The 19,404-nt window shown below is 40.3% G+C and overlaps 1 protein-coding gene across 1 annotated transcript; it reads right to left on the minus strand.

The window, feature by feature from the left end:
* Positions 1-8,978: 8,978 nt before the first annotated feature.
* UTP15 (UTP15 small subunit processome component) lies at positions 8,979-19,343 on the minus strand. The gene is made up of 12 exons (XM_075527312.1): positions 19,000-19,343; positions 18,372-18,464; positions 18,098-18,282; positions 16,759-16,937; positions 15,842-15,967; positions 15,080-15,215; positions 13,844-13,928; positions 11,379-11,528; positions 11,093-11,194; positions 10,756-10,889; positions 10,192-10,250; positions 8,979-9,678 (listed from the first exon to the last, which is right to left on the minus strand). The coding sequence occupies exons 1-12, from the start codon at positions 19,087-19,089 to the stop codon at positions 9,455-9,457; spliced, it is 1,563 nt and encodes a 520-aa protein (XP_075383427.1). The 5' UTR covers positions 19,090-19,343; the 3' UTR covers positions 8,979-9,454.
* Between the last annotated feature and the right edge of the window lie 61 nt (positions 19,344-19,404).

Consider the following 19,404-nt stretch of genomic DNA (forward strand, 5'->3'; position numbering starts at 1 on the left):
CTTCTTCTCACCCTCCCTGCTCGCCAAGTGATGCAGCTTAGCAAAACTTCTCCAAGTGAACTTTTGAAATTACAGTCTTAATAAATGCTTACTAAAATAAGAAAAATGCTGAAATAATCCTTGCCTCAAGACCAAAGGTGGTGTTGGAAGTTGTGAGCTCCAGAAAGCAAAGTAACTCTCACTGAAGACATTAAAAAAAAAAAAAAAGAAGACAAGTCACTTTAAGTCATCTTCCATCAGAATATGTCATTGTAGCTACAAATAGCTACATAGATAAGGATTAAAATCACAACTTATGCTCAAATCTTTTTACAACACAGTGTTTTGACATTTCCTGTATGCCTTTTCCTTCATTTTTGAAGGGGACTGTAAATGAAGAAGTATTGAAAACTACATATGGGGGTGGGTGGGAGGGGTGTTTCTTTAGTTTTGCCTGTTTTTCAAGTGTAAAATGTGTGTGATCTTCCCTAAAATTTGCACTGTAGGTACAAAATTGGTATTCTCAATCTTAAACTGCAGTATCCTATAAAATCTGATGTTTTTCCATAAAACATCTGACTTCTTTGTTTTGCAGTATTTCAGTAGTTTGGGCTACAGGCTCCAACCATGGAATGTCAGTGAAAGGTAGACTGTGGTTATCTAGAGCAACCTGAAAATGTTTCAGCTCGGTATTGCAACTTTGCACAAACTCTTAAGTTCAAGTAAGTATCCAAATCATAACCAAATGTTTGGCAAGATTTGCTTGTGTTGCACAAGCATTGTCAGAGCCATTACAACCCCTTTTTTTTTTGCTTGTAAATGCAGAGACGTGAAAGAGTCTGAAGACTAATGATGGCTATTTGCTGGCAACAGCAATGCTAAATTCACCATCCAGATGGACTTCTGCAATATAGGAAGGTTGCTTCGTCTGGGCGGTGTCAGAAAAATTTTTTGAATCTATGAAGGGGTACATTTTATTTCTTTGTTTGCTTGTTTTCTTTTAAGTAAGGGATGTATCAAGCCTGCTTTAATGTGCTCAAAATTTTTCCTAACACAGCTGACTCGTTCACACTTTGCCAATTCATGAGGCTTCAAACCTAAAGCAGAAATCCTTGCAGAAGGTTAAATGATCAGAAAGCATCAAAAAACCTATTCTACATCGAAACTTCAGATTTTGGGTGTGTAACGTTTCTTGGTTAGAAGGGGAAAAACACTGAGGAGAAGATGTCTGCTGAAATACTGATTGATAAAGTGCCGCCAGCCTGGGAACCAGAGCATCCTTGAGGAGCATATCTTTGAAGTGTAGCTGGGCACCAAGAAGCAGGAGACATCCTGAGATACCCTCGATACGCACAAAAACAAGGAAATGTAACAGCAACTTATCATCTGCAAAGGTGAAAAATAGTCTCGAAAAACAGGAAAAAATCCTGAGAAAGTAGGAATTGGTAACTGCTGTTGGCTGTTCTAACTGAAAGACCAAGAAAACAGCCTGAAAAAATAAAAATTCATCCAAGAAAACAGAAAACATCATTATCTATTGGCTGTCCCACATGGTGGTGTCCTATGCCCCCTTATGTCTCTGCAATACAAAAATGACTTGCTTTTTACCCAAAATGAAGCCTCTCTCTATGAGAACTTCCCATGCACACACCCTTTTCTGTGAGATCTCCTAGAGAGATCGGACCCTCGCTGGGGACAGCTGGCTGCCTCCAAGCTCCGTGACGCAGATCATCTTTGAAGCAAGACATTGTCCGTTATCGACTGGTCCCACTTTTGGGATTCATTTAATTGGCTCCAATCCTGTGATAAGTTTATATGTATGCTTGTAAGTGATTAATCATAAGTATATGTGCTGCTTTACTAGTGGTAATTTTGTAATAGGCTGTAATACTGAAATATATACTTGCTTTGTTATTGATCGCTATTAATATTGATTGATGTGACTGTTACAATGTTTATTTGCTTCCTGGTACTAATTTTGTAGGAACTTGTAATATGTATCTACTTACTTTACTAACCATAAGTATACTTGCTTTGTTAGTGGTGGTTTGCAGTAATCTGTAAAACAGTAAAGAAATTTAGGACATAAAGCCTCCATGTGCTTGCATATTAAGGAATCCTACAAACTTCACTGCTGCGATCTCTATGCATCCACAGGACGTGTCCCTTCCTGTGTGATTGCACAAAAGTTTCATTTGCAACCGGTCACGTCCTCATTCACCTGGAAGTTAATCTTTAAATTGTGTAAGAAAGCGAACATACACAATCTATAAAAAAGCCACATGGAAGATGCTACCTACAACTTCATCACTGAAATTCTTAATGGGTTATCAAACACCACGTGCAGCTAATAATGCTAAATAAGAGAGCAAGCACACTCCATTCCCCATCCTGCTTGTCTTTCTGTATGCAGGCATCAAAACTCACTGCATTCAAAGGACAAACTTATAGTATTTTATAAATGGTGAAACAAGCACAGGGTTGTGAAATGACTTTTCAAATGGTCACTCAATAGCCCCGCGTTACTTGAGAGCAAATAAATGCACTTTATGACATTGTTATACAAGTTGCAGATGATGATGGCAAACAAGAAAGTGTTCCATTTAGGAAGGAGAAAAGTATATCCCATTATGTTAATTTACACAGAAGACTGTAGTAAATTTTGTAACCATCTGAGAACAACCGTGTCTATTAAATAAAACTGTTTCAGTTTCAGAAGTTTTCTATGACCAAACACCAAGTCTTTAAATGGAACCAGTTCAACTACAGTTCAACAAAAAGAACCTGTCTAAGCTGTAATACGGGACAAAATAATTTTTTATCAGAAGTATAGAGAAAGCCAGCAATAGTAACTGAAAACCAATACCTGATCAATCCAGATCTCCAAGATCCAGAGCTAATCATCATCTATTTTCACTTCATTTGATAGTGAAAGATATGCAGGAAAAAATAGAAGTGTGTATAAGTGTTTCTTCATAAGAGCAGCTTTAACATTTTTTTGTAAATTCAGATGGTGATGCAACAAACCTACCAGATCCTAAGTTCCCTTTGCAGCTGGGGAAACAGCATCATAATTCACAAAATAGTTGAGGTTTGGGAGCTCATCTAGTGGCCATCCTTCCCCTCTGAGCAGAAAGGCAAAGATGGGGTTGACAATTTAATAACCCCATGGTTATGTTAGCACTGCATTCCTTCTGCCAAATGAAATGTGGAACTACTGCCTCTCACCCACACTGGAGGGAGCATCTTCTTTTTCTCAGTGTATACTAGTGACACAAACCCAAGAATTACTCATGCAGAGAGAAACAAAATCAGCTGGGTGCAAATGCTGACAAGACCACACTTTGCCTTCCAAAGAACACAAGGGGTCAGAACAACTTCCCAGAGAGCATGCAAGGAAGTGAGTTCTCCAGAACTCCATTCCAGACCCTGTTCTTGTCCAGCTAGTTAAATCTGAGGGAGTCATTTCAGAGCCACAGTCTGACCACGTGTTGTCTTCAGTAAGCCTTAACAAGGTAATGGGGGTAACATCAGTTGTCTGAATCCAAATATAAAGTACATACACAAACACAATATGTGGTCACACTCAAACTGCTGAGTTTTTTCATAGAATCATAAAATGTCTCAAAGTGGAAGGGACCCATAAGGGTCATCAAGTCCAACTCCCTGCTCCTCACAGGACTACCTAAAACTGAACCATATGACTAAGCATTGTCCAGATGCTCCTTGAACTCTGACAGGCTTGGTGCTGTGACCGCTTCCCTGGGGAGCCTGTTCCAGTGACCAACCACCCTCTCAGTGAAGAACCTTTTCCTGATGTCCACCCTGAACTTCCCCTGATGCAGCTTCATTCCATCGCCTCATGTCATATCACTGTCACTAGAGAGAGGACATCAGCACCTCCCCCTCCGCTGCCCCCCATGAGGAAGTTGTAGGCTGTGATGAGGTCACCCCTCAGCCTTCTCTTCTCCAAGCTGAGCAAGCCAAGTGACCTCAGCCGCTCCTGGTAAGTCTTGCCCTCAAGACCTTGCACCACGTTGGTCGCCCTCCTCTGGACACACTCTGATAGTTTGATGTCCTTCTTACATTGAGGCACCCAAAACTGCACACAGCACTCGAGGTGGGGCCGCCCCAGTGCAGTGTAGCGTGGGACAGTCACCTCCCTCGACCGGCCGGCTATGCCGTGCGTGATGCACCCCAGGACACGGCTGGCCCTTTTGGCTGCCAGGGCACACTGTTGGCTCATACTCGCCTTGCCATCAACCCAAACCCCCAGACTGCTTCCCGTGGGGCTGCTCTCCAGCCTCTCGTCCCCCGGTTTGTACATATAACCAGGATTACCGCATCCCAGGTGGAAAATCCAGCACTTGCTCTTGTTAAATTTCGTATGGTTGGTGATTGCCCAGCTCTCTAGTCTATCCAGATCTCTCTGTAAGGCCTCTCTCAAGGGAGTCCACAGCTCGTCCTAGTTTAGTATCATCAGCAAACTTAATGTACATTCAATTCCTGCGTCCAGTTCATTTATAAAAATATTGAAGAGAACTGGGCCTAAAATTGAACCCTGGGGAACCCCACTGGTGACTGGCCTGATGTAACCCCATTTACTATAACTCTTTGAGCCTGATCCATCAACCAGTTGCTCACCCATCGTATTATGGACGTGTCTAGCTGTGTGCTGGACAGTTTATCCAGAAGGATACTGTGAGAGACAGTATCAAAAGTTTTGCTAAAATCTACACGTCTACTGGCCTCCCTTGGTCAACTAGATGGGTGACCTTGTCATAAAAGGAAATTAAGCAGGACTTTCCCCTTGTGAACCTATGTTGGCTATGACCAATGACTGCATTGTCTCTCAAGTGTTTTTCAGTAACTCCCAGAATAACCTGCTCCATAATTTTACCAGGCACTGAAGTGAGACTGACAGGCCTGTAATTATCAGGGTCTTCCTCCTTACCCTTCTTGAAAACTGGAACATTTGCCAGCTTCCAGTGGACTGGGACCTCTCCAGACTCCCAAAGACCATTGAAAAATAATGGAGAGAGGTCTGCAATGACATCCAACAGCTCTTTCAGTATCCTGGGATATACCCCATTGGGCCCCACAGATTTTTGTGCATCCAGCTGGAGCAGCAAGTCTTGAACAAGTTCAAGGTCGGCTGAGAGTTTATCATTCCCCTAATCACAGTCTTCCAACATAGGTCTCCGGGTGCCCTAGGGCCCATCATTGGTGTTGAAGACAAAGGCGAAGAAGGCATTAAATGTCTCTGCCTTGTCTACAGCCCTATTTGTGAGGTGACCAACCTCATCAAGCGACAGATCAATATTATCTCTGATTCTCCTTTTTATAAGCTTGTTTCAGTTTCTCATTTTTGAAAATGAGGAAAGAGAAGTCCTGAATTTACTATTCTTTTTGAAACCCAGCCTATTTCTGGATGCATTCAATTAGAGAAGTCTCTTTTCTGGCAACCTTCCATGCTAACCATGCTCCTGAGCCATAACAATATTCAGGGGTGGGGAGGTGTTCCCTCTGTCCAATAAACAGCTGCAAAAATGCTTCCTGTGAAAAGGATGTCAAAAAACTAACAGGCACGCTTTTTGTCTGTAACTATGTGCTCTGGGAAAAGATAATCTATTAACTATATTTCAAAGACAAATCAACCTGGTAACTCCCAAATGACACAGAAGTCAAGGAAGATGCTGTGTGCAATAAACTCCCACTTTTCTATATAAGCAGAACTTACGAAATAAAGAATATCCTTTCCCCAAACAGGACACCCAGCATTACATCCCCTCCAATCCAATGCATAATTAACTACTTTAACTATTTCAGTTCATGACATTCCATCTTAATGCTTCAAAATACTACATTCTGGGGCATAAGGTAATGCACTGGTGGAAAAATAATTACATTTTCATATAAATAAATGAAATTTTCACCTGTAAAACAAAAATATGCATGGCTGGCACTGCACTAATGCATTTTAAACATTCACTACTGCAGAAAGACCATTGCAAACTGCTACCTGAAATAACTTTTTTCCCTACTATTTTATTCAACCAGCAACCTATTAAAAAAACAAAATTTGAAGTTTTATATTAATATTACAATTAAATACAATCAGAAAATTAACAACAGGCACCACAGTGGTAATAACAGCATCTTACTCTGGCTCCTCTGTAACTTAATTATGTAGGTACTGAAGAAAAGCTTGCATAATGAAAAAAAAATCTTACTAAATGGAAAAAAAACCCCCAGTATTCATTTTCCTAACAGACAACAGCAGAGACGCAAAGAACAGACAAGTTTGGCAAGCAGACTAGGTGTCACCTGAACAAATACCAGCTTTCAATGCACAGCTAGTGAATCCAGTAGAACTCATAATACAACTGGCTGCTTCTACTCAAGTAGCAGAAAATCAGTTGGCCAGCCAGGTAAGTCTTCAAAATTTCACTTTAGTAGTTTTGTTAGAAATTTAGATCTTAAATAGCATTTGTTTTTCCATGTTTTGATCAGATTTCCATTTGTGTAGATGGTATCTCACACCTGCTTCCAGCTCTACCTTGGCAAACTCGCTTGGTAGAATAACATGAATTGTAAATGTCATAATAAATCAAATTACCATAAGATCATAGAATAGGTTGGGTTGGAAGGGACCTTTAAAGGTCATCTAGTCCAACCCCCCTGCAGTGAGCAGGAACATATTCCATTAGGTCAGGTTGCTCAGAGCCTTGTCCAACTTGATCTTGAATGCTTCCAGGGATGGGGCATCTACCACCTCTCTGGGCAACCTGTTCCAGGGTTTCACCACCCTCATTGTAAAAAATTTCTTCCTTACATCTAGTCTGAATCCACCCTCCTTTAGTTTAAAACCATTACCCCTTGTTCTATCACTATAGGCCCTACTAAAAAGTCTGTCCCCATCTTTCTTATAAGCCCCTTGAAGTACTGAAAGGCTGCAATAAGGTATCCCTGCAGCCTTCTCTTCTCCAGGCTGAACAACCCCAACCCTCTCAGCCTGTCCTCATAGGAGAGGTGTTCCACCCCTCCAATCATTTTTGTAGCCCTCCTCTGGACCCGCTACAACAGGTCCATGTCTTTCCTGTAGTGAGGACACCAGATCTGGATGCAGGACTCCAGGTGGGGTCCCACCACAGCACAGTAGAGGGGCAGAATCACCTCCCTTGACCTGCTGGCCACGCTTCTTTTGATGCAGCCCAGTATGCGGTTGCTATTCTGGGCTGCGAGCGCACATTGCCGGCTCGTGTCCAATTTTTCATCCACCCGTACCCCCAAGTCCTTCTCTGCAGTGCTGCTCTCAATCCTTCATCCCCCAGCCTGTATTGATACTGGGGGTTGCCCCAACCCAGGTGCAGGACCTTGTACTTCGCCTTGTTGAACCCACGAGGTTCACATGGGCCCACTTCTTGAGCTTGTCCAGATCTCTCTGGATGGCAAACTGTCCCTCAGGCGTGTCAACTGCATCACTCAGCTTGGTGTCATCTGCAAACTTGCTGAGGGTGCACTCGATCCCACTGTCTGTGTCACTGATGAAGATACTAAACAGTACTGGTCCCAATACAGACCCCTGAGGGACACCACTGGTCTCCATCTGGACATTGAGCCATTGACCACTACCCTCTGGATGCGACCATCCAAGCAATTCCTCATCCACTGAACAGTCCATCCATCAAATCCATATCTTTCCAACTCAGATCAAACTAATCTGCTGTTTTAATCTAACTTCCTCCTACGGTTCTGCTAGCCACACATCAAACTTCGAGGCCCTACAATGGATACATACTTCAGACATGAATATTGTCAGTAAGAACTAAGAATATGCTTGATGTCAAGGTTAGTGGTTCTCAAGCCATGGAACACTAGGCTGCAAGAGAAACACCCACCTACAACTCCAAGCACTACCGAAGGGTCACGGAATAAGGAGGTTCCAGGAAGAACCTTCCCCGCCCCGAAAACTAATTTTGTGTGAAGTCTCCTAAGGATACTGCTTGATTAAGTCACGCAATTAAAAGTAGCACACAGATTTCCTAGAAGACAAAAGAAAGCCCACGTCTATTAGCAGAAATAAAATTAAAATAGTAAGGTAAGCAGCAAGGAAACTAAGAGTTTAAAGTTTGCATGAACATGCTACTTATTACAACCTATTATCATCCTAAGTCTTCAAAGCCAGCAAATCACCATAGCCAGGAACATATATTGCCCACATATTAATTTAAGGGCAGACCGGATACCGCTCCACATTTTTCAGTCAAAGATTGTTAAGATTTTAGGTAGAACTTGCAAAATTGTTCCAAGTTATTTTTACCACTGATACCCACCTTTCACTGCCACACTTGAGCAAACTCCTTTTGCAGGAAATTCATAATTTCCCATAAATTCCCATAAAATTCAACTCAAATAAATTCCAGGCCTGGGGAAAATGCAAGTCACAGAAAACAGGTTAAGAATAAAGTTGTACTCTACTGTCATCCTACATGTGTTGAGCAGCTTTTGGCACACCCGTCTTTCCAAAGTATACCATCCTTCCTCAGCACTGCTTGAAGTTAAAATAAACCACTACCCCAGTACTCAAATACATACTGTTAATAACGTAGACTCAAACAGCATCTACTACACATTGAAAGTGATAGAATTATACAAAAATTAAGTTCTTTTACTTAATTGAGGATTTTCACACTGGTGTGCAGTTTACTTCCTACATTTACCTACTACATTAATTTAAGTTGAATTAATTTCCCTTTAGAAGTAAGAATTATCTATTTTCTAGAGAATTATAATTCGTAAATGTATATGCACTCTTTAAAAAAATGAAACTAACAAATTTTTCAATATACATAAGCATATTTCTTGTATTGCACTAAACAAAACAAAACAAAATAACATGCACTTGTTTTCTTGAAGTCATTTTGCTGTTTCCTATGAATTCATGGAAGTCTAAAATGGAGATGAAGCAGGGAGAGAAAACACAATGTAGTCAAGTTTTATCCAATGCATACGTGGTTTTATTCCTATATCCAAGTACGTGAGATGGGATATTAACCTTAAATAGGGACAATGACACATTAAAATTAGACAAACCTCAATTATTTTCTGGTAAATAAAAACTGAAAATTGTTGACTGTTTCTCTAAATCAAATAATGACTTAGCACTGGATGCACAAAACACTCTAAAAATTATATAACTTTGGAATAAAACTTTAATATTCAATTTTTTGAAAAATATTGTATGGAAAATCTTGGAAACGTCCTTTCTTCTCAGTCTTCAGTAATTCAGCCTATTCAGAAACACAGTTTGGAAGACAGAACTTCAACATAGAGGGGCTGTCCTGGTCAAACCATGGGTTAAACCACAACAGCGGCTTATTTTGAGTCACTGTTATAAAAAGTTATTAGGAGAACAGGTCATGTATTTCAAGTCCACATTATTTTTGTGACAATTTGTTATGATGTTTGTCAGTCAGTTATTCATTTTTGTTTCAATGGTCTCTGTAAGACCATTACTTTTTTTCTCTTCTAGATAAGTAGCTCTTTTCTTAGTAAAAGTAGCAAATAATGTATCCATCATTCCCAAAACTTCTAGTAGTTCCTCTTGATAGTCAATCTCTTTTCCTATGGCTTCCTGAAGTCTCAAGAATTGTCTATCAACAATCGCTGACTGCCCAACCACAGGCTGATAAATGTCTGTAAAAAGAGAAGTCACTTAAGAATCCACATTATCTATGAAAACGTGAAAATTGTATTAGCTAGTTACAGATGTGTTTAAAGAGCCTGGCACAAGTCCAACATTGTGGACAAATAAGACAACATTAACGGTATTCTGAAAACAGTGTTAATTATTGGTATGTACTCACAGTAACAGTAAGTCAAACTAACAGAAACAGAAGTTTTTACGACCTCAAATACTATTTTTACCTCATTGGAGAAGCAGAAGTCACTTGTACTATGTAAGTATAGAAACATGAAGTATCAAAGATACTTAGAAATCATAAGGAGCTTCCTGCAGCCGGTGCAAATCAAGATACTGACTGTGGTCAAAGTTATCTGGCAATCTCTCTTTTTGGATCATTCTCTTGACACTGAGTTCATACTTATAAACAAACCCATAAAGGTTTGGTTTCTTAAAAATGTAGCACTTTTTACCTTATTTCCAAGCTAGCTACGTGGCTTTGAGAATCCTTTTTGTGTTGTACTTACCAGTGATCATATCTGCAACAGTCACCAGTACAGGAGTAAATCTAGGCTCAATCACACGCCTGCAAAATTAGAAGACATCCCAATTTTACTGTTTTTGCCAGCTGCACTCCTCCAACCAACAAGCAGCTTTCTCACACAGGCATACAGAAAATTTTTTCTTCATGAAAGACGTCACAGAACAGCAGTCAGAGACGCGAGTCAAAAAAAGCTACATGTGGTATTTACCCTCCTCCTTTCAGGAAGGCAGTGGGGGTTGGAGATGTGGCAAAAGCCTCAGGTACATGAAGACACGAGTTTCATCAAAGAGACAGAAAATAACAGACTAACAGTAGCATGTCTGGCAAAGTAAAATATACTCTCTCATACTGTTAGCAAAATTTTTTTGTGCTAACAGGTAAACTAGTTCAGTACTGTAAGTAAAATCCCAGACCTTGATATCAGAAAGCAAAAGACGTGAGATGTCAAGAGTACTAGTGTTCCACCCATGATCTGTTGAGACTCTGCGGCAAAAGCTGTTAAGAAATAAAGGTCTCAAAATAGAGAGAACTCATGTTAAAATAATACCTTGCCACAAAGGTAAGAAGGAGATTAATTTGCTTCTCGTCTCGGCCTGCAAGTGCACTCCTCAGTGTTCCTCTGCGATGTAGTTCCTGCATGACTGCAACCGTAACTTCAGGAGTATAAAGCCTGATGGGTGGCTGGACATATATAACAGAAGTTTAGTACCAAAGCAACATTTTTACACACAAAACAGGGCTGGTATCAGCAAAACCAAAATGGAACCCCCACAAGTTTGATTCTTTTCTAGTTATACACTGAAATAAAATTAATTTGACATACAGAAAAAATCCACATCAGACCACAGCACACAACTATAGTAAGACAAAAACCAGTGCCTTACCTCTAGTACCGCATCAAGGGCCTTGGAAGACTGAAAGCTCTTCAGCAGCTTGTCATATTTCCTCAAAACACGTTTTACAGGTTTACTGACACAGAAATCTTCCTAGAATTGAAAGATGGGTTCAGAGTAAGACAGACACACACACAATGGATTAGATGTATTACCATGAACAAGCTTATAAGTCTTCATAGCTTCCCTCACTTCCCTTTCTTCAACTTAGCACACACCAAAAAAAGAAAGAAATTTTGAGGAGTGCTTCAGTATACATTTTCTCACCCTCATATACCTGTTTTGGCATGTAAGTTCTTCCCTTCACATAGGTTCTATATGCTGGTTGTCTCTTCTTTTGAGGCTTTTCTTTCCTTTCTTCAGGTTTTCTGTGTTTAACATTTAGCACCCCATTGGTCATGCCTACGACTATGGTTTCATCTTCAGGCTAAAATGAAGAAATCACAGATTTAGGAACCTAGTATTTTATATGCATGCTCTACCATGCAGATTTTAAAATTTTTATGGTTCATGATAAGGCTCTAATCACAGTACCATAGAATAACTTCAGTTGGAAGGCACCTCCATGAGGTCCCATGGTCAAACACCTTGTTCAAAACAGGGACAGCTTAAAGGCTATGACCGTAAGCAACATTATCTATCTAATAAAACTTTAACAAATACCTAGACGGACTACAGCCTGACTAGTGAAGCAAGCTCAAATATGCATTAACATCCATTCTGTAAGTATAATCTGTGACAGGTGGTTGGTTTTTTTTTTCAATGGTGTACAACTGCCTTTGGCTATTACATGCCATACAGCAGACATGAACACCACCCATGAGAAAGCTATCATGGAACAGCAGGATTTTGAGAAACAAGTGAAAGTTGTTCAAAATACCAGTCACTGGTATAAATTTCACCTGCATAACAAAGGTTGCATGTATTTGATGCTAAAGGTTGTAATTTTAAATGATGCACTGGAGAAAAACACTGACTTCACATATAGAACAGTGAGTTCTGACCTGTTACTACTAACAGATAATTCTATGAAAACATTAAACATTAGCTGAATGCTCAACTGGTGGTATGAAAAAAAAGCCACAAATAAAAAGTGTTAGGAATTCCTACAGAAGAAATAAAAACTAGAAAGTCATTATACAGTGAATAAATCCATTGTTTACCCACATCTTAAATCCTATGCAAGTCATTCTCAAAAAACAGTAGCAGATTCGGAATAAAAGAATCAAAAAACCCCAAGGACTATCAAAAATTGGCTTGATCTGAGACAAAACTCTTCAGCGTAGGGAAAAAAAAGACAACTGAGGAGGGATATGGTAAAAGCCTACAGAATTATGACAGGTATGGATGGAAATCAGCTGGTCCATATCTTGTTTAGGGGCATCAAATGAAGCTAGTGAAGGTTCAAATGGAACAAAAGGAGGCAATTCTTCACACAAAAAGTAGCAAAAATGTGGAACTCCTTGTCAAGGAATCTAGTGAAGGTTAGAAGTTCGTCCAAGCTCAAGGAGAGACTGAGAAGGTTTATGTAAGAGACATTCTTTGAACTACACAGAAACTACACTCTGATGAGCTAATTTCTCATCTGAAAATTAGTTTGGAGTTTGGGAGAATATCAGGAAACTTATCATACACATTTGCCCTGTTTTTAGTTTTCCATATGCACCTACTTATGGCTACAGCTGGAAGAAGCATCTGGAATTAGACCAGCCTTTGGTTTGACCCAGTAGAGCCAGTCTTATGTTCTCAAATGACCATTTAAAACTCAAGGGTTGTAGTCAATAGGAAACAAAAGATTATGTTTCAAAAGATATATGCACAGCTCTAGAGATGACAAACTACAGGTACTGCATGTTTTGCAGCTGCTGTAGAGGCTTAAAGGGTATGGGGTTTTTTTGGTTCTGTACTCTTCACCTCAACCAAAATAATTCAAAACTCATTTAGCTCTAGCTCCCTAGGGAATGAGGTAGGAAATGAAGAAAGGAAGACACGCCCTCCATACACACCTCCCCCTAGGTTCCAGAAGAGCAGGACAATAGTAAAGTAGCAAAGGTAGTAAAGATCCCTCACAGTCCCTTTTACATGTCCTTCAGAGGCTACATAAGAAGGTGACTACATGACGACAGCATTGTTTTAAAAAGTGGCGCTAGCCTCCAAATTTCTGGCCGGCACATCACTTATCCATTGGAACTCAAATGTTTCAGAGAAATAAGAGTCTTTCTGTTTCCAAGACAGTAAGACACATGCCTTGGCAAACAAGTTTGTTTACGCTCATACCTCATGCCCTCTCCTCTTTTTCTTCCTCAGACCAACCTGACACCAAGAACTTCTAAGACAAGTTTGTCCTATTCTAAATTTCTCAACAAATGAACTATCTTTTTCCTTTTATCACTGCCATGCAAGAGGACTCACAAAGGTTCCTGAAAGGCAAAAGATGAGTACAGTCTTCTTAAAGTCAAAGGACTTCCCTTCTAAACTGAATACCTTCCCTATGATATATACCATCCTTGATAAATACACAACTGTACAGATCTAATCAGGTAACATTTGGTATCTGAATGCATTACGTTTAAAACATTTTAATGCATTTTTTACTCAGGAGGAATACATTCAGTCATCCTACTTTGCATGTACAACATTCTTCTGAAACACCCAGTAGCAATGAAAGCAAAAATTAATTACTTCAGTGACTTAAAAGGTATCAGTAATTACCTTGCCTAGAAAGATTTCTAATGTACTTACCGACAATGCAAGACTGAGGATGGATGTTGCATAGTTAAAGCTGTGGACTACTTTGTAAGAAGTAGTACTGTAAATCTTCACATGCCTATACAGAAGAGTAATTATTAAAACCTCGTTACTAATGCCTTATTGTAGACACTTTACAGGAATTTCATCACTCTCGACCTCTATAGATCATTTAAGGAAACTGAGTATTTACACAAAGCATTCTTCAGACTACCGCTGAGCTTCTTAGTTATTACCTCTCCTGCAACAGAAAGACTCTGGCAAAAGATACACAAAAGTCAAGGAAGGATTACCCTTACACAAATAAGATGAAAATGGCGCAAAGACAGAAGAAGAAATTGAAGGCAGACGTAGTGACTATGTGACTTCAGCAATGCTTATTAGGAAACACTAAGACAACATTTCTTCAAATTTGTTCTTAAATTTTAAATGTGAGATCTATTGACAATTTCTGGAAGTAGATCCATAGATATTCTTGTATCTGGCTGCTCTTTAATGATTTGGTTGAAGGTAGGAAATATTTAACAAAAGAGAAAACAAAACATTATCTTACAACAAGTATGAACTTTACTGTTGTGAGCGCAGAATGACAAATAGCTGCACAGCTGTGTGATCTTTCAGCTTATGCTTTGTAATCATAAAGCCTGAGGAAGCCTATGGAAGTACAGGAGGGAGGGAGGGAGGGAGGAAGAGAACAGACTACTCATTTCAGACCACTTCATATTTCTAATGTCTCAGAGACAACAGATTGAGTACCAGTACGCAGCAACTCAACCCAAACAAACAAACAAAAAAGCAAGGAGGACATACTTCACCTGTGCACCTTGGGTACAAAAAGCAACAGCATAGAGACACAAAAACCAGGCGCTTTAAAGGTGAATACTAATACACTTTCAGTTATTTAACTGTATTAAAGTCAAGAATAGTTACTTTACAGAGACTGCAAAGCTCAGTTTAGAGATTCAGAAAAATGAATGCTTATTCAGAAGTTCCCCACACATGTTCCCAAATGGCACATGCAACCCTTACTGACATTCAGACTAGTAAGAGGAAAAGGTTAATGTATATCGCAGTATGTACCTTGGCCTCAGGACAAGTTTTCAAATAAGTTATATCTCTAACAGTTAGAAGTGTTTAACCCCAAAAAACATGCACAGATTCACACTGATATATAATAACTTTCAAAGGAAAAAAGTCCTAAATCACAACAAAGCCACAAAATATACTAACCTGTCCAGGGATCCTGACAATAACCTTTGTCCAGAGCTGTTCAGGCATAAACAAGTTACAGTTTTATGGTGATTTTTAAGTGAAACTAGTAATTGTCCACCTTTTAGTACATCCCAAACTTTGACATATCGACCTCCTGTGAGAAGGAAGCACACAAAACAGTTTGACATCCATACACATTTATGCTTCTCTGGATAAGTTTTCACAGAGTGATACAGTGCCTCCTTCATAACACAGAGTTTTCTGTACCTACTCACCATCCCCATCCATTATGACTATCTCCTGGGACAAGACACACTACAAGCCTGCTCTTTTTTAGGCCATTCTGCACGCATAGCTGAATGATTCAACGTACTCCTTACCAAAAATAATCTAGATACCCCTGGGTTACAGGACTTCTGATGCAATGGCAAGAAGAGACCAAAAAACGTAATCATCATTTAGAGAAAGATACAGTCCCATCTTTTCAAAACTTAAGTATGTTCATTCCTTCACTTTACACTGGGATAATTAAAGTCTGTATCTTGTAATTAAAAATGTCTTTTTCTTTTGGACCAACTACAAGAAAATCAGATCAGAGACAAAAAGACCCCTGCCTTCATCCTCCAGATCAACACAGATCCCTAAAAAGACCTCTGAGAAATCCTGCTGTTACATCACTTACCACTTCATTACCAAATGAAAAGACCACACAAGAAAGAAGCAGCTGAAGTATTTCTCAAACTAGGGCCACAGAAAAGAAATTTTATTTTATTGAAGTACCTGCAGATACTAGAAGCCCACCAGAAGGGAACAGAAGCACACTCTCCACAGGCTGGCCATGTTCTATTGTCATGACACTACCTTTCGTTCGTGCATCAAATAGTTTCACAGTGTGATCATAGGAACCTGCAAACAACACCGTAAATAGTTTCAGTTTCATCATTTCAATTATTTCAGGAACTAAACCAGCCACATCCTACCATCTAAAGGAGCTCCTGCCAAACGGAAACAGTTTTAAACCATACACTTAGAACACCTTGTGGTTTACCTTGGTTAATTTTCAGCCTTCGGGCAACATGTCTTCTAATTCTAGCCCTAGCAATATATCAGGCCTTAAAAGTAATTTAAGTCTTAATTTTATTTCCCTTCCATTAATCAAGTGTATTTATAACAATAAATATCAGGCAACCTGATGAAACCTGCCTCCTGAAGTAAGGAATACTAGTTTTTTCACAGCAATTTACCACAGATTAATAGAAAGCTACTGCTAGGAAAAACAAAAGCAACTGGTTTCAACTCCTCACATGACCTTTCATTTTTGAGTCTGACAGTTTTGGGCTGTACAAACTACACAGGAACTAGTGTCCTCCTCCGGAAACCTGATAAAACACTTCAGTCAATCCCAACTAAAGGATACGTTCACAGGATTTCCTTAAAACTTTCAAAGGCCAGTCAGAACAGTCCCATTAAGCCTAACAGGCTAAAGCAAAAAGATGTGAAAAATTAGTTCGGTCAGAGTTTCTGTACTAACATCAGTGTCAAGCTTAAAAAGCAAGCAAAAAGTAGGCACTGAGTAGGAAGACAGATCCTCCATGTTTAAAATATAATGAACAAGATCCTACTATATCAAAAACTATCTTTCTGCATTTTTCTTCCAATCAATCCAAAAGAAGCGTATACAAAAAAGAAAATCAAACCTGTTACAAAGACATCTGCATTCACTTTACTTGCACAGCCGCATCTCACATAGTCAGTATGTTCACTGTACGAGACGATTTCTGTAGCACTTGGAATATCCCACAGATTTGATGAATAATCATCACCACCGGAAAATATTCGGTATTTATCAGACAGGAAGCCCACTACATGAACAGCTCTAGAAATCAAAGTCCACAATATCTAAAGTTAAAATATATACTTGTTTCTAGAACAGTTACTTTGTATGAAGAGCTTATTAAAGTATTCTCTCTAACTTAAAAGTGCAAAGTATTTACTGTTGGAAGTTACAAAGCCTCACTTTAGAGGTTAAAAACACTTTAGTTTTTACCTTTCCAGCCAGAAAAGGGTCATGCTGACAGGTGCTTACCTAAGCACTGATATAATCTGCCTTAAAGGTTTTACAGGTCTACTAGATGCTCATTCAAAAGCTGTAAATTCTGCATTTGTTACTTAGAGGTCTGTGTACTAGCACTGTCCTCTAGAAAAAATTTATAATAGTAAGTTTTAAGTATGATCGGGTCGGACACTCTTCTTGTCCTTTAAAATCACTATTTAAACCTGTATTACCATTTAAACCACTATTTAAACCTGTATTACCAACAGAGAATGACTTTGACAGAAAACACAGATACCCTAAATCTTATTACAGTTAACTTAGTAGTTAGGACATCAGATAATACCCAAGCTACAATGACAGACCTCAAACAGAAATACTCTTAAGGTCTGCCTGTGTGCTTTCCTGTGAAAGGGGGTTTGTTGTTGTTGTTCTAGACAGATAAAACACGTATTCCTCTTACATAGCATAGCCATCCATTTAATCTAAGCATTATCATTGTCTTGTCCTCACTGGTACATCAGAACTCCTCTTCTAACTCCTTCTAACATCCCAACCCCGCCATCATGCATTTTTCCTGGTTTGTTTTTTTTTAAGGGATTCCTGCTCTTCCTGGCATATTTCTTCACTGGTTTTGTTTAGCCACTTTTTAGAACTCTTTTCCTGCCAGCATCAAATAAAACGTGCTTGTCAGCACCATGTAGTCACAAGACTATGTCTACACAACACATTAACAGACACCTACCCGAATCAGAAAATTTATATTTATTCTTCCATGTACTCAATTCATATTTAGAATTTTTTAAAAAGTCACTCCAATTCTGAATTAAATTTAAAAATCTACATTTCAGTAAGATCTATGTGAGACAGTTGCAAGCAACATAGATCAGTATTATTCAGATTTTCAGCAACATGCAAAGCAGACATATGTAAATACACCAAACAAGCTTACGCGTACAAAGAAAAAACCAACGCTGTCTTACTTAGTATGACCATCAAATTGTCTCAGTGGTGCTCTTCCACTAACGTCAAAGAGGCGAATGCTACCTTCCTCACTGCCAGCAACAAGCAGATTGCCATCATCTCTATATGTGGCACAATAAGCAGCATCTTTGAAGCGAGAAAATGTTTTGATTGGTTCCTGAGAGTAACGGCCATAAATGTGGATCTAGCAAAACAAAAAGACATTTAAGTTCGCTCATATGATACCGATGGAAGGACAAGAGCATAAAAACCTCAGAAAAGCCACTTACTTACCCTTGAGGAGGCCGTGACAGCATAGTTATATGGCGAAACCGGGGAGAAGTCAATCTTATTTACTGCACCGAATTCCTTTATCTGAACGGGTGTCTAAAACAATTGCAATAAAGATCATTAAATGTGCATAAGCACACCATCAAAAATGAAAACAGCAGAACAAAACCTATTCTTCCTACGGAGAGCTCAAAACTCCACTTAGAACCAAGTTATTTCTTAAGTACAATCCCGGTGAGTTTCTCTTCTGCCAGGCTACTTCTGCTCTTATAAATTTTTTCCAATTCACGCATTACAACTGACCTATTAATTATGTGTTTTGAGGAAAAACCAACCTTACTCACTCACACAAGTTTAGAAACCCTTTGACTACTCACAGGAAAGCAGTAAAAAAAACATTTTAGTACAATAACTACGTCTGTTGGGCCAATCTGGGGCTCAAGTCAGCCTCGTTTCCTAGGAAGCCGTCCAGTAGGTTTCAGGGCGATACTAAAGAACCGCTTCTAACCGAAAGCCGCAAGAGCTGGCAGAGAAAGCACGGACCAGAGCACAGACCCCGCGCCCGCCACGCAGCCACACGGGCCGGCCCGCTCGCCCCCTGCCCCCCGCGCCGCGGCGGGCTGCCTCCCACCTTGTAGCCCCGCCAGTACACCGTGTCCTGCGTGATCCTCTCCCCGAGCTTGGGGAACGCCTGAACCACCACCGGTTTGTACGTGGCCATGGCTGGCCGTCAGCACGGACCGAGGGCGAGGCGAAGGCCTGCGCGGCGCCTCCTCACGCAGCGGCGGCCGCCGCAGCCGAGTCACGCTCCCGCCTGCGGGCCCGGCCAGGCCTGTGGCTCTCCGGAGGGCGCTCGGGGAGGGGAGAGCCGAGCCGATCCGCGCCGCCTCAGGGGGCTCGGGACACGCTGCGCCGCGCCGCCGCGGCCGCTATGGCGAGCCCCACGCCTGCCTGCGGCAGAACCACCGCGCACGTGTGGGCAGCACGTCATCAGGAGCCGACTCTCCCTAGCCAACCGCCACCGCGACGATAGAGC

The sequence above is a fragment of the Mycteria americana genome, chromosome Z (genome assembly GCF_035582795.1).
Source record: "Mycteria americana isolate JAX WOST 10 ecotype Jacksonville Zoo and Gardens chromosome Z, USCA_MyAme_1.0, whole genome shotgun sequence".
Lineage (NCBI taxonomy): Eukaryota > Metazoa > Chordata > Aves > Ciconiiformes > Ciconiidae > Mycteria > Mycteria americana.